The sequence below is a fragment of the Danio rerio genome, chromosome 3, assembly GCF_052040795.2.
Source record: "Danio rerio strain M-AB ecotype USA chromosome 3, GRCz13ab, whole genome shotgun sequence".
NCBI classification, from domain to species: domain Eukaryota; kingdom Metazoa; phylum Chordata; class Actinopteri; order Cypriniformes; family Danionidae; genus Danio; species Danio rerio.
Window position 1 is genome coordinate 56,446,636 of NC_141023.1, and position 16,781 is coordinate 56,463,416.

At 35.4% G+C, this 16,781-nt stretch overlaps 1 protein-coding gene across 7 annotated transcripts in view; it reads left to right on the forward strand.

Moving 5' to 3' along the window:
• brd4 (bromodomain containing 4) overlaps positions 1–16,781 on the forward strand; it is a 111,542-nt gene that overhangs the window by 73,812 nt on the left and 20,949 nt on the right. For all 7 annotated transcript variants that reach the window (XR_015479944.1, XM_087243161.1, XM_087243160.1 and 4 more), the window contains 8 exons: positions 5,429–5,798; positions 9,461–9,598; positions 9,688–9,823; positions 11,456–11,820; positions 11,910–12,272; positions 12,362–12,490; positions 14,562–14,783; positions 16,417–16,637. Coding sequence is in view for 6 of the 7 variants with exons in the window: in XM_087243158.1 (XP_087099284.1) it covers positions 5,429–5,798; positions 9,461–9,598; positions 9,688–9,823; positions 11,456–11,820; positions 11,910–12,272; positions 12,362–12,490; positions 14,562–14,783; positions 16,417–16,637 (1,944 nt within the window). In the remaining variant the exon portion in view is untranslated. The remainder of the gene's footprint in view (positions 1–5,428; positions 5,799–9,460; positions 9,599–9,687; positions 9,824–11,455; positions 11,821–11,909; positions 12,273–12,361; positions 12,491–14,561; positions 14,784–16,416; positions 16,638–16,781) is intronic.

Below are 16,781 nucleotides of genomic sequence, written 5' to 3' on the forward strand. Positions count from 1 at the left end.
TTTGTTCCGGGTTTCAGCACGAGCGCCCCATGGGCTCTTTCTACTTACAGTTCCGTTTCTGGAGGAAAATCCAAGGTGTCACACAGCAGTTGAAATCAACCATGGAGTTTCTCTCTGCATCTTCAGGCACGTTGTATATCCTTATATTATCTCTTCTTGATCTGCCTTTTTGATCAATCTGTTTGCTTTCCTATTGTGATTGTATTTTGATGATTTACTACATTGTTTCTTGCACATTTTGCGTTCGAGTTTCAATTTCAATTTTCAATTTTGTCTCTTTTATCCTACTGGCGGTTGTTCTTCTTGCATAAGTTTTGAATTTCCTCTAGGATTTGTTCCAGATTAGTCTGTGTGTTGTCTGGATTACTGTACTGTTGGTGATTAGCCTTGTTTTGCTGTGTTTCAGCGGTGCCTTCTTAAATTTCCAAGATTTCCATGTTGGGTTTCCTGCTCTTTTTTTTTTTTTTTTCTCTCGTTTTCATTATTGTCCCACTACTGTAGATTATTTTAATAACAGTTTTGGGTATTTATCAAACTAAAGTGTAATTATTAATAGAGTTGACGGAGGAGACTACGCTGCTATTCCCTCAGTCGCCAGAACTGGAAGCCATTTATTTTTATTTTAATATAGTAAAAAGAAAATTATGGCTAATATTGAGCATTTCTTTCAGCTTTTATTATTATTATTATTATCATATGTAAAAACAGAAAATACAGTATGAACGATGTACAATACATAGACCTTACAGTACAGGCAATAACAATTATTAACAAAACACAAAATGTTAAACAAGTAAACATCAACAGACATAGCAAAATATTGTTGTTTATTTAGAAAAGCTGGCGCAGCACACCTGTGTATTTATTACTTAAAAACTGTTCTCGCTCTCTGCCCTCCTGCGATTATAAATAAATATAGAAACAAATAGACTCATGCTTGCTGTGGTTTACACTGGACTGGCGGGAAATATGCATTGATACAGCTTTATCATGTATAATTTGTGGTTCATTTTGATAGGTTAACTGTTTTTGTGGTGTTTAGCTCTACTTAGCGCGTTCAGAGAGAGAGAGAGAGAGATCACATATACAGTTCTTCCATTCTCTTTTGCTGGATTTTTCCCTGGTTTTTGTCCTTTTTTATTCAAATACGGTTTTCCAGCATATCTCAAAACCTTGCTTACTCTGTCCCTTCATATGTTCATGTCTACTTTCTTTTTTTGCAGAGGATTTGCCTTTTTATGTTCGAAGCAGACATGACAACAAGCGGCATCTCTATTCTTTTTAGTGGACATAAATGTTTTTACTGCGTGCATGCAAAGTTCACACACAATTAATGTCACATGGTTCTCATAAATTATTATTTTTTGGACTTGTACAGTTGTTTATCACAAACACTCAACTAAAATGTCAGCATGATCTGCTTTTGAAGAAATAAGGTAGTATCGTGCTAAGCTGTCTAAGGTGCCATTCTTGTGCCTCAATGTACTGTACAATGCGATATATATTCACATCGGGCGAGGAAAAGGCACAGGCACATTTTCAAAATGACATAAGCATGTAAGTTACATGTACCTTAAAGCCTACTGGTTAAACATTTTCATCTGCATGCTGCACATGGACTTTTGTTCTTGGTTTTGTGCTCTGTGTGTGCACACTACACAGTGTCACATTACAGGACTGTTATCTTTCACAACAGATTGTGCTACTTCTATCAAAACCTCACAAGATTCACATAGACACATTTGGGTAATGTGTGTAAAGTGAAATTTAATGGCTAAGAGAAAAAACGATGTGTGACGATGAGCGAAGTTTTTAAAATGAACTACTTAAGTAGACTGATAGACTAATAATTGTGTTAGCTCACTCTGATGTCGCAAATTTGTATTAGATGTATTAAAGAATGAAGATGACCAAAGAATTGCTCACTGTTGATAGTAGGAACCTACTCTGGGAGTCAGTTGGGACATTACTCAAAATAAATGATGTTTAACATTAGACAGAATCTCCTTGATTAAATGATGTATTTTTAATTTTGTCTATTATAACATCAGTAAACCAACAAAATCAATATTTTATTGTAGTTGTTTAGGTTTCTTAAATGCTACTGCTAAATACACCTCCTCTACTTGAAAAATAAGTCACCATTTGTTTTATTTGTGTGCTTTTTTTAATGTGATTCTTAATTTTTGTCATTGAAGTTTTGTCATTTATTTATAAGTATTTTGTTTCTCTAAAAACATTTTTTTAATTAGAGAATTACTTTGGCCTACTGCACAGACAAATGTATAGTATAGTAATGTATAGTATAGGTATAGTTAAACCAACCTCACAAAGAATCGAGCTAAAATTGTGAACTATTCTTGAAATATTTTTGTGATATGATATTTGTGATATTGATATTTTGTCACACGCCTGCTTAACTTGAGTTTCTGATCAAATAAAAGGCTTCTCTTTGGCACTTGTTTAGAGCTGACTTTTAGATTCGTTTTGTCAATCAAATCACAAGTGGACTCTAAATATAGGTCTAAACAGGTTCTGAAACATTTAATCTTGTCCACCTTTGACCACTTCCGAGGGTAGTCAAAACAGAACAGTTTTTCATGGTGTACATTTTCATGTGTTTGGACTGTCACAAAACATTTCCTACTCTCCACTTACTGACCTAGCATGAATATTATGGGCCATTTTGTCAGAAAGGGCATTAAAAAGTATTCAAAACGCACCGATTCTGAGTAGAATTCTATCCGTTTACCGCATTTTATTTGTACTTGGATCACATCCATTTCATTCATTTGCTTTCACACTTGCTTACATCCTCTGTAACATTGCTTCCTTCATTGTTTAGTATGCATGTCGCACTGACTACTTCTATGAATGTCATGTAGATTGTGATGAAATTTCTTGATGAAATCAAAACACAAGTTAAGGCTGGTTTATACTTCTGCGTTGAGTGATCGGTGTGACCCACAGTACAAGCCTTGCACATAGCCGAACATTTATATTCATGCATGTTTGTGTTGCTCTGCAATAGCACTTCCGACATGTTAGCTGACAGTAGGTTTTTGTTCCTCTGTGTTGAGTTTCTTTGCAAGTGTTGTTTTTTTTTTTTAAACGCTACAAGTAGCTAAATTTAGCTTATTAAGAGGCAGGAACAGGGAGATGTGTAACAACTTTAATCATAAGGTAAACACAAAACCTTTCATATGAAACTACTTCGTGGGACTGGACACTTGTAAACACTTGCTCCATCGAGCTTGTGGCTCTCAGCACTGGTACCAAGCCAACCAATCACAGAGCTTGCACTACACATTATTGCGGCGTGTATAGGGCTGCAGGATTAATCAAAAAAAGATCACGATCTCGATTCGACCCTACACACGATCTTAATTCAGCTTTTCTACGATTCAGGCAAATATATTTTCAAGGTCAGGAGTGAAGCTTAAAGGTGGCCGCAGACGAACATGAACACCTTTAAATGGCGTTAAAAGTGTCACATACTGTATTTATAAGGTATAATTCACCCAGAAATGTCATTTCAGTCTCATGTAATGATTTATTTGTGGCCGCAAAATCACACGTGAGCTGACCACGAGCTACAGAGAAGGGTTGCACGTAGCACGCCAATTATGGCTACTTTAGTGAACAAAACCTGCATATGCTGTGAATAACAAGTTATAAAATTGTAAATAAGTTCAGTTTGTTGCGCAGAGCGATCGTTTGAGAGCCACGCTGAAAGAATGATTTGCGTGTGTGTGTGTTTTATCACAGTGACAGCAGCCATGAGCCGCACTGGGAAGTGAAAGTGAAATCTCTGTGCACGTCATTTAAATGATCATAACGCATTTTACAGTTATGATTACGACAAGCATTTGAAATGTTTTTTGGTTTTCTTTAATAGCTAACACAGTGTTGTGCATGAAAATAAATGTTTTACAGTGTTAGTATAGCTACTCTAGCTTATATAATGCAAAAATGTCTGATTTTACCAGTGAAATCAAATGGTCTATTAATGCTGACATTGACAAATAACAAGCACATGTCTTAAACATTATAATTCAGTTTTATAATTATGAATAGTTGTATTCTGATGTCATCATTTTACTGTGAATTAACAAAACAGGACATAGTCTCTTCAAGTCCACCATAATGATTACAAAATTTAGCATTTTAAGCAACAGTAGACCTATACATAGACCTATTATCATCAGTGTTGCTTTACCATATCATTACTTTAGAATTATAAGGTTCTGTCTGACATTTTTGTCAATTTAGTTATTGACATATTCTTATTAAATGACAACTTATTGTTTACATTTTAAGACCTAAAAAAAATGTTGCACACATACTGTTTGCTTTATGGATTGCAAAAACTTTGAAGCTCAATATCTCAAAATCATTCAGAACCCAGATAGAACCTTAATATTCCATGGTTATGATATGTTTGAGAATTAACATTAATAATAGCCTACTTATATAAACCTTTGTTTTAAATCTAAAGAATCGTGAGAGAATAGTGATCTCGATTTTAAGCAAAACAAAAAAGTGATTCACATTTTAGCCAGAATCGTGCAGCCCTAGGCGTGTAGTTAAATTTTTATGAGAGGTGCGGGTCAGTGTCAGCCACGGCAAGGACTATGCGACTGTGCAAAGGTTCTGCTGGACCATACCCATGCACTTGACGCAGAAGTCACTACTGCTGACACTACGCAATGAAAACAAGCATCTTCCAATCATTTTGTCTGCTTCATTTATTAATTATTAATAATGATTATAATTATTAATAGTTCTTACAGTCCTGCATTCGAATCTTATAATCTTGTATTCAGAACCGAGTGCCCTTTTCTTTTTCACTAATTAAATATGAAATGAAACTACTATTACAACATTTTTATTTATTTTCTCTGGCTGTCATGAATTATAGTCATCTTCAGTTGCCGTTGAAAAGGCTGAAAATTTATTATACAGATTTATGACTTGGTCTTAAAGGCTGAAATTATTAATGTCTTGATTTACATTATAAAGACTCTCTGGCCAATTCAGTGAAAAAGCTGACTGATTTGCTATTCCTGCAAATTGCAGTCATTTTTATCAGACATACTCCAATATTTGTGCCACAGCTGTCTAGACGGCACCTACTTGGACAGAGTACAGTGTAATGACAGCAGCCGGGTCCTGTTTTAAAATCCAGAACGAGTCCTGTTGAAGATGTCAATGATTCAAACCGCATCAGGGGATAATTAGACAATCCATGTGTAATTACTTAAGCAAACACTAACCTTTTGAATAATGCTTTTTTGAGGGGGGCAGAGAGGATGTGCCGGCAGTTAAGTATAATTGAGATGATGGTGATGATTACAATGATGGATCTGATGCAGATGGCTTAGACATAAATGAAAGGGCTAATGACTGTGATTTGCTTGCTTCACAGAGAGCCCAGCGAGGAGTGCAATGGAATTAGCGGTGCTCTCTCTGTGGAGCCCGCGCCCGGCTCGAGACTGAACGAGTGGTGTCCTGCGCCACCCCCTCCCATCCCTCTGCCCGCGCTCCACCCCGCCAGTATGGGGGACGGCCTGGACGCAGTTCAGATGTCGGGGAGCAGCAGCAGTCAGGGGCAGCCCTCGTCCCAGGCCCCTTCTTCCTTCAACCCGAATCCCCCAGAAACCTCCAACCCCACCCGGCCCAAGCGCCAGACCAACCAGCTGCAGTACCTGCTGAAGGTGGTGCTGAAGAGTCTTTGGAAGCACCAGTTCGCTTGGCCTTTTCATGCTCCTGTCGACGCCGTTAAGCTAAATCTGCCTGTAAGTTTTTAAATTTACATTTACGGTGCTGTCATGTATTTGATGGGTTAAAATAAATGTTTCTTACTGTCCTTTGCCACTGAAATGGTGCTAAATGTCATGCTGAGGTTCTGTGTTACTACATATAATATTTACAAACCAACCACATCAGTGCCTTTTGTTTACATTTGTCAGTTGTATTAGAGCTACTTTTGGTTAACCTATCAGTCTGATTTTAGGCTTATGACGGTATCAGATTTTCTTGTTGTGAGATTATTGCTGAAGTTTTTATCATAGTATACAGTGTTATCATGATGTTAACCAAAACTGCAAAAAAGGAGAGTACTTTAACATGTAGAAGATCGATTTATTGTATATAGATGTTTATTTTTTATTTTTTTTATAAAATACAATAGGTGGGACTTTACAATAATCTTCTAAGTAAACATCAGTTACTCGATTTTACTTACTCCCAGGGCCATTTATATCGGAGTTGATATTTAGCCACACCATGTTGGTATCTCATAACATCTAAATTTTCAAGGTGGGCCCTTAAAGTGCAGCACCAGGACACACACACATACATTACGGATAATTTAGATTACCCAATTCAATTGTAGCGCATTTATTTGGACTGTGGGGGAAACTGGAGCATCCAGAGGAAACCTATGCCATCAGAAATCCCAACTCACCCAGCTGAGACCCAGACCAGCAACCTTCTTGCTGTGAGGTGACAGAGCTACCCACTCTGCCACCCTAATATTGAGTAATTGTTGACATTACTCCAGACTTTAGAGTACATGCTCCTTCAGAAATCACTAATATTTATTATTATTGTTATTAGGAATATTATTAATGGTTATAGCAATACAAGCAGTATTGACTTTTGTTATAATTTTATTTCAAACTACATACAATAAGTAATAAATAAATATTTAGTTAATAAATATTTAACAATTTAACAGTTTTTGTTTTTTACATTTAATAAATGGCGCCTTGATGAGCAGATTAATTTTATTTAAATCATTAAATAAAATAATATTTAAAAAAATCAACTGACCCCAAACTTTTGATCGGTAGTGTAAATTTTGATAAATATTTCAGCATGCAGTTGGCAAGATTAGCAATAAAGTATTCATGTTTGAACTATTTGGTTAAACAGTTAAGTCCCCAAGCATTTGCGTATACATCGCTGAATATACAATCTGAATATTCTTAAAGCACAAGTAATAATAAAAAAAGAAAAAAGTCAAGTTTCCAAATGATCAATATTGTTGATGTTCATTATCATGACATATTGAATAACTAAATATTGGCGTGATGAGTATACATGGCAGTAGACATAATCAAATATTTAATGCGTATTATTACCAAGGTAATTTTAAGCATAGTCACCCTAGATCAGAGATGCCTAAACTAGGGCCTGCAGACTAAAGTTGGCCCATGGTAAGCTTTGTTTTCCCTCTCTGAGAGGAGAGGGAGAATAATGGGGAGATTAATTAAAGTTAACGTAACCCTTTGTTTGTTTTATTGTTAAAAGCTAGCTGAAGTTAAATGGTTCCATTAAATGCTGTAAATGAATCAGATTTTGTTTAAATTAACATAATGTCATTTGACACTGCCGAGACTTTGGTGAGCAAATCAAGGCAAAGGCAGATTCTGCTTGACTTGTGTATTCAGCATTGAAATCCACTGTTAACAATGTGATTGTTTTTATTGCCATAAGGTATCATTTAAAATGTTTCACTGCATTAGTTAATTTAATTTAAAGTAATGTTTTCTATTTATTTTGACATGTTATAAAATAAATTACGAAATGACCTGTGGCAGCTTTATTTACTGTAATACAGTTTGGTATATTCACCCTCAGCCCACTGCACTCATTGACATTTGGTTTTTGACCCTTCATTCCAAAAAAGTTTGATCACCCCTGCTTTACACGGAGAGTTCTCCGTCTTGTGTTTGGATTGTTTAAGCCAAAAATCGTCCTGCTGTGAGATTTGACTGGTGTGTTCACATGCAGGATTTAGTCAAGCAACATTTGCATAGTCCAGATCTAATAGTCCGATCTTGCAGAAGTTATCACAACTTATGAAATAAATGCAAAAGTAAATGAATAAATAAATTAGAGAACATAAACTTTGCACTGATGTGTTTAAATGAAAATTTTGAAGTTCTTGCAAATATACTGAGTAGTTTGAGTCATGCCTTTTGACTGTACAAACAAATTGGTTTACTTTCAAACTGAATGATTTATTGCTTTTAAACATTGTGTAAAATTTGAATTAATCTAACAATTGTTGCAGTGTAACCGTTCAAATCTATGAATAATATTAGAGAGGAGGAGAACGAAAATGTAAGACCACTTCACTGATGGGAATGGTCTGTTTTGTTTAGCTTTTTTTTTGCCTATAGGTACAGGGCTCGAAATTGCGACCGTTTTAGTTGCATATGCACCTGAAATTTTATCTATGCAACCTCAATGTATTTGGCAGCATTTTTGCGACTGCATAAATTTGTTGTTGTGCAAAATGTTCACCGCATGCTCTGATTTAGGACACATTGTCACAGAACACATCTTTGCACTTGAGCCAAACACAGCGCTCAGGAATTATTTAAAACACTCGCAATGCCTGCCCCATGTTTAAGCTCTTCTGATTGGCCCACTGCTCTAGAACTGAACGCGCATGGATTGGTTAATATTAGCTGTCAATCACGCAGTCATTGCCTTCCTTCATATGACAGGGAGCTACAACTGTGAAAATGTAAAGCGCTGAAGAGAGAATAAAAATAACACTGACAGATTTTAAGAAACCACCTAAAGTTACAAATAATGGCACATCTGATTAGTGATCATGGTGAATATTACACTTTTTAAATAGTAGATAAAAGACATCCATTGAGTTATAGTCCGCTATAAAAATGGTTAAAGCCATTCACTTAATAGTCTGTGGGACAGAGTTTGCACAGCGTTTGCCACTAAATCTACTCAATTTAAGAATGAGAGGTTTCTTTTTAATCCTTCATTTAATTGTCAGTGTGCTGGCATCCATGCAAGTGGCAGCTATATGTAAAACGTAACACTGTGTACACCATCGCAAAAAGAGCTTGCATTCACTGACATTGAACTAATATTGCAGCTCATAAAAATACTTGTATGGCTATAAGATGATATGTGCAAATAATAAGTTATGTCAATCGCATTTGTGCAATATCAGACACCATCTGTGAGAACAACACCGTTATTATTGAAGTTTCATTCATGTCAAGCCGTGCATGTAGGGCTGGTGTGGCATGCAGATTTTTTAGTTTTGATTAGTCACTGATTTCCAATACAATGAATGTGTTAATATAAAACTTGTATTAAATGTGCTCATAATTGGTGCGTGCGACAAAATTTTGGCTGGTGCTTCTAAATTTTTAAAGTTAGTAGCACCATTGCTATCAAGCAAAAAGGTTAGTTTCGAGCCCTGATGGATGAATTTGTTGAGATGGGATTTACTTTAGTTCAGAATCAGTAAATTTTGGCCCTATTTTGGGTAATAAGCAGTGATTGTCACTCTGTTGGTTACTTTGAGATCAGACATTTACTTCTTCCAAAGCTGCTTTTATTTTAAAATAATACGCTCTAGTAAACGCAATGGATTGTTTATCGTGCTGACTTTGCTATCTTCGTTTCCCAGGACTATTACAAGATAATCAAAAACCCTATGGACATGGGAACAATCAAGAAACGCCTAGAGAGCGCATTCTACACCAGTGCCCAAGAATGTATTCAAGACTTCAACACCATGTTTACCAACTGCTACATTTACAATAAGGTAGTGCTCAATGTTTCTGCTGCCATCATTGGTGATGGATTGGAGGGAATTTTGGGTGTGTGGTTAATGGTATGTGTCGCCCTCTGCAGCCTGGGGATGACATAGTCTTAATGGCCGAAGCACTGGAGAAGGTGTTCCTTACCAAGATTTCAGAGATGCCCCAGCAGGAGGTTGAAATATCCACCACGGCTGGCAAAGGTCGTGGCCGGGGCAGGAGGGATCCAGGTATAAATCTTGTATTATGTTTTACTGTCACTCACATTGCTGTGTTTTAGGCGACTGCCATGTGCAGCTATACTGGGCTGCAGTTCTTCAACTCTCATTGAAAATGAATGATGCCACTTGCTGTGAACTGCTGTCAGTACCTTTAGTGTCTTACATGTAGTTGTCACAGTTTAATAACTGCATAGGGTTTCCACGGGTCATGGAGTTTCTGGAATATCTCAGAATTTTAACAAATCAATTTCAGACAATAAAAATCAGGAAATTTATATATTTATATTTATATCATATCTAAGTCATGGAAAATAGTGGACTTATTATTATTATTTTTTTATTTTACTTTACCTTTATGGCCCGTTTACACTGAGTGGGACAGTACAGGTCGGTACAGGTCACCTTTATCAGGCTTGCGTTTCCACATCCAAAAGGGTACCAATTCTTTCAGTCGATGTCATTCTCGCTCAAATGTCAAAATAAAGCTGTACGGGTCATTCACATATCATATGAGAAGTATTTCTCAAAAGACAGATGCTTTATACACATAAATACTTAAATAAATGTTCATTACTAACTTTTCTATGAACATAATTTGATTATAACTTACTGTAACTTCTGCAATTATATAAAATAATTAAATGCAACGTATGCCAACACAAACGGACCCATACAGTCTCTGATATGTTACTAATTACAGAAAAACTACACACAGCAGACATTTATTCCTTATTTGGGTTAAAAAACAACATAAAATACAGCCCACAGTCAGTGCAAACCTCTCATCTGTATCTTAAATCCTTCAGTTATTCCGAGTTCATAGTAGTCCAAAAGGTGATGATAATAGTTAAAGATGGCAGTTTGTTCATGGTTTAGGTTACTGAAAAAATCATTCGCTCCTTTGTTGTTTTGTCCGACTTCTCCTTCTTTCACACGTCAGTCCCACATTTGTCCATTTCTGAAAGGATCTGCTGTCAGAAGCACATCAATAATCACACGCACGTATTATCAATAGGTCAATAAGTTTGTTATTTTAAATATAGATGCACACGAGATTTGTTCTCTGAAGAAAGTGAAACCATTCGCGCTTTAGACTGCCTTGTAAGCAACAATGGGGCACAGAGCAGATTCTGCTCTTCTTGGCTTTGTTGCTGTTTATCAAGACGACAACAAGGTTTGTTTAAGCTTGGGTCGACCATGGCTCGTTATTATATGCATACATTATTATGGTGTAATGTCTCGGCTGTGTATTTAAAAACAATTGGGCCATTATATACTGTATATACTGTTTTGAGAGTTGTTTACATTGTAAATGCCATATGTATTTGCTGTTTTTATTTCTTTCTTGCTTATCAAATGGCTATCAAATATATTAAAACAAGGATTTTGTACAACACTAAGCTTCATAAGTTGTTTTGTTTGGCTAAAAGTGAATAGAAGTGAACAAGACCAGAAGTCTTGACACATTTAAGTTATAAATGCCATTCCATACTTACTTGGAAAAATAGGATGAATAGGTCATGGAAGTTCAGTTTTTTAGTCAGTGTAAATCAGAGAAAATTAAGCAGTTTGGCTCAAAGTGGGAACCCCTGACTACTGCTGAAACATTTTTTTTTTGAATCTCTCTTTCTGTGTCATTAGACATGAACATGAAGGTCGGACCTGTTCTGGAGCCTTTGACTGCAAGCCCTCAAACACGTGGCCTTTCTAATCTTACCCCAGGGCCACAAACTAGAGGACCACCACAGGGTCCACCTACTTTACCTCCCCAGCCTATAGTGCAAATTCAAGCCTTGCCCCCTAGAGTGCCCCCTTCGCTTCCCACAATCCCTCTCCACGCGCCTCAATTAGGGCCGCCTTTTTCGTTGGGCCCCACTGACTGCAACCCACCGGCCCCCATCATAACGGCTGTGCCTCCCCCCACTCAAACCGCCCTGCCACCTGTGCACATTCAACAGAGCGCTGCTCCACCTATTCTACAAACTCCCATCTCAATACCTAACAAAGTAAGTTTAGCATTCGACATGGCATTCAGTGTCTGTTTTTGTTTTTTGAAGTGCGTCTGACTCACCTGTGTTATTTCATATCTGCACAGAGAAAAAGTCAGAAAAGGAAAGCAGACACAACGACACCTACGGCAAACGACCAGCTGAACGAGTCCTCACCCGCCGAGTCAAAGTCAGGCAAGACTCTTCCACGCCGGGATAATACACGACCAAGCAAATTACCCAAAAAGGAGGCACCGGACTCCCAGCACCATTGGACAGCCGCCCCTGGAACCCCTAGTCCCAAACAGCAAGAGCAGTTACGCTATTGCTCGGGCATCGTAAAGGACATGTTTGCTAAGAAACACGCAGCGTACGCCTGGCCCTTCTACAAGCCAGTGGACGTGGACACTTTAGGGCTGCACGACTACCATGACATCATCAAACACCCCATGGACCTCAGCACGATTAAGGTGAAAATCCTCCTGCTGGATCTCAACTAAAGGATGAGCCTTGTTTGCTCTTCATGCTTATTTGTTGAGGTTTCTCTTTGCTTGTACAGGATAAGTTGGAAACCAGACAGTACAGAGAAGCTCAGGAGTTTGCAGCAGATGTACGGTTAATGTTCTCCAACTGCTACAAGTACAACCCTCCAGACCATGAAGTGGTGGCTATGGCACGCAAACTACAGGTACGTCTACCTTGCAGTGTTGGGCAAACTACTTGAAAAATGTAGAGAGCTGATCTAGCAAACTAAGCTACAAACAACTTTGCAAAAGTAGCTAAGCTACATCTAAGCTATTTTTTGCAGTTTTCATTTTTAAATTGAAGCAACTTAAATTCAAGTCAATCATATCTCATATATGCCAGTTAAATGTGACCCAATGCCGATTTTTGTAGTAAATAACAGTAAACAACAACAACAGAGGAAACAAGGAGGAGGAAAGTGGTCAGTGGTCGATGGCAGAAGTAACATGCCTTCTTGGTTATGTAATTCAGTCATTCCGAGTTCATAGTATTTATGAACTCATAGTTTGTGATGACAAATTCTTCCATCGTGGCTAGTGTGGCGCAGATGCTAGAACCCGCCTTTACGCATGCGCAACGTCGTAAATTATATGGTGAGTGTAAACACATGAATAGGATATGGGTCACAATTAAAACAATGTCTAAATGGACCAGCAAACAAATCAGATATAGGCAACAAATCGCAATTAGACATCAAGACCTGACAGTGACTTAAGTGATCAATAAAACTGTCAATGAAACATATGAGGAATAATTGTTCAATTCAGTTTGTTACTCAAATAATAATATGTTGCACTAAACAAAAACAAATTGTAGTATGAAACAGCAAGAACAAACAATCCAATAAAACCAGGTGTTACACATTAAAAATACTACAGTAATTTATTGTAAAGTGAAATATTTAGGAATAAGCATTATAGTATATATATATATATATATATATATATATATATATATATATATATATATATATATATATATATTATTTATTTATTTATATCTATACTTATTAATAATAAGAAAATTGTCAATATTTGCAAAAATAAAATGGAAAAAACAGACAAAATAAACAATACACATAAATATTAGGATAGGGGTCTGCGCTGGACTGTTTTTATAGTCCCGCTCCCGCAAGGTTTTATTTCGCACCCGATTGCTCCTGCTGTATATTTAGTCTTTGTTCACCCACTGCTCGCATAGAATAATTTTTTTTTATCCAACCCTTCTGTTCCTGCTGAATTTAGATCTGGTTTCCAAAATCTCACATTTAAATTGGGTACTACCAAAAGGAAGAGGTAACAGATAAAACTGTAGGCTGTGCAAGGATTGTAGGCTAAATGTCAGTTTTGTTTGCCACTTTGTGATGAGACATGAGTGCCGCCTTAAACCTGAGGTTTAAGTCTATGACTGCCAAAGGGTAAAACTTTGAGGTATTGTCATTACGCAAAGGGTCATTTTTTTTCCAGTTGCATCTATGACGCATGAAAAAGTCTCCCGTACATCAGACTTGCCTGATGTGGTTTTCCTAACAGTAAACTGACCATTTTCTGATACAAGCTCAGTGTGCTCTGCCATGGTAAAGCCCACTCTAAGGACCGTTATACACATGATGCGCACACAAACTGCGTGCATAAAGCACGTGCAGAAAGCACTGGTCATGCGTTTATCTTTTGTAACAGTCATGTACCAGTGCTGTACCAGTGCTCAACACGAATGAGGAAATCACAGATATGCTGTTCCGAAATAAAGTCAAGACTCTGGAATGCTGTATTGTTAGACCGCTCGCTCCCTTTCAAATTACACCAGTAATTACTGTTGATTTAAATAACACCAGGTTTACTGACCTATATGGCATTTTATTCAGAAATATTGGAAATGCAGACCTCTGTTTCTGGGATAAAATGTTTTGTGTTATAAAACTTGACATTTTTAATAAGTAACATTAAAAAAAACTTACTTAAAGTGGGTCAGTAGGAGTATTTAAAGCTTTTACGTAAAAGTTTGAATTTGTTAATCTAATCTGGTTTGTTATGGCGATCTAATGCTGCAATCAACATGCGTGTTTTTTCCATTGTCTATTTGTGTGGATGGACATTTTATGATGCAAAAAAAAAGCACTTTCTTAATTTTCCTTTATGTTATTAGAATATAACCCCAAATATGCATTGCTGCATTCTGAAAGCAGGACGAAAAGCGTCTTACACTAGAGAAATAAAAGGTTTTCTTTTTTGTAGGATGTGTTTGAGATGCGTTTTGCTAAAATGCCTGATGAGCCAGAAGAAATGCTGGCCCCTGCTCCTGCGCCAGTGCTCCATCCGGCACCTGTAAAGACACAGCCGGTCATGGCCACTGCCTCATCCTCGGACACCTCCAGCGATTCGTCATCGGAATCCGAGTCCTCCACGGACGATTCTGAAGAGGAAAGAGCCCAGAGGCTAGCAGAGCTTCAGGAGCAGGTGAGTAGATCCACGATCTATCGTTACTGCTAGTTGTTCGTAAGAAAAACAGGTCTTCAGAAAACTGATTGGTCAATGTTGATACTGAAAGTAGAAACAAATGCTTTAAAACACGATGTTCTATTGAACGTATTCTTCAGGGTGGAAGTGCACTCGATTTTGTGATTGATTGGTTGATTGATTTAGTTTATTTTACTTAATTTACTTAATTAATTTATGTACTTTTATTGATTCATTTTTTAAATTTATTTACTTAATTTTTTTACAAATTTTTTATTTACTTAATTATTTATTTACTGTATTTTTTATTTCATTTTATTTGTTTATTTACTTTTTATTTACTTCTTAACTATATTTTAATTTACTTTTGTTTATTTATTTATTTATAATTTACTTTATTTATTTACTTTTATATATTTATTTACCTGCTTTATTTACTTACATTTTTATTAATTTACTTTATTTATTTACAATATTTTTTATTTAGTTAATTCTTTTTAATTAGTTTATTTTTTTATTTAGTTGCTTTATTTACTTTTTTTTTGTTTATTTACTTTATGTACTTTATTGACATTATTTACTTTCTTATTTATTTACTTTATTTATCAACTTTATTTACTTTATTTATTTTACTTTATTTACTTTATTTAATTTACTTATTACCTATATTTTTTATTTACTTTATTTTTTGTTTATTTTCTTTATCCACTTATTTATTTTACTTTATTTACTTTATTTTTTTAACTTTATTTACTTAATTTTTATTCAGTTACTTAATAACTTTTTTATTTACTTATTAACAAAAAATTGTATTTACCTGTTTAATTTTTTTTACTTTATTTACTTTTTATTTACTTAACTATATTTTTAATTTATTTTATTTGTTTTATTTTTTGTTTATTTACTTTTATTTATTTATTTACTTTATTTATTTTACTTAGTTTTTTACTTTATTTACTTAATTTTTATATATTTTTTATTTACTATATTTTTAAATGTACTTTATTTAATTTTATTAGTTTATTTATTTTTTATTTTTTTATTTTATTTGCTTTTTATTTACGTATTAACTATATTTTTATTTACTTTTTTTGTTTATTTACTTTATGTACTTTTTAATTTTTTATTATTTTATTTACTTTTTAAATATATTTTCTTTTATTTTATCTACTTTATTTACTTTTTTATTTATTTATTGTATTTACTTTTTTATTTACTTTTATTTTTTGTTTATTTACTTTATGTAACTTATTTAAATTATTTACCTTATGTACTTTTATTTATTTATTTATTTATTTTAGTTTTTAGTACTTGCGATTTAATTGCCTATGAGTGAAATGACTCGGAATAATAAACACCAGAAAATAGTCAAACTGCTTGCTATACAAACAAGTGTGTTCTCTAACTATACATAAAAAATTAAAGAGTATAATAAGCAAAGATCAATTTGCAACATCATTCAGCACAACAAGCTGTATTAATGTATAAAAATCAATGGAAGTCAATAAAATCAGAAGTCTCGAGCCATAAAGGATCCGAAGACTGCGCCCGCTCATATCTGAAAAATAAGGTCAATACTGTCCACTGAGCAACTTTAATCTCCCTGTTTGTTTTCGTCTTTCTTGTTCCTCAGTTGAAAGCGGTTCATGAGCAGCTGGCTGCCTTGTCCCAGCCTCAGGCCAGCAAACCAAAGAAAAAGGAGAAGGAAAAGAAGGAGAAGAAGAAAGACAAGCACAAAAAGAAAGCAGGAGTCATGCCGGCACTGGAAGAGATCCTGGAGCCGCCTCCTGCCCTCAAGCCTCAAGGAAAGCCCAAGAACAAGGATCCTCTGCCTAAGAAGTCTAAGAAGCTTAGGTGGGCTCAGACGTTTGATTTGTGCACATTATAGGCAAGAAAGTAGCCAAGATTTTGTTCACTGAATTTTGGACAACCTAAAAGTTTTGCTCTCTTTCTTTTAACTGTGTTATATTATTAAAAATTAGTTGTTTTTGTTCTTTT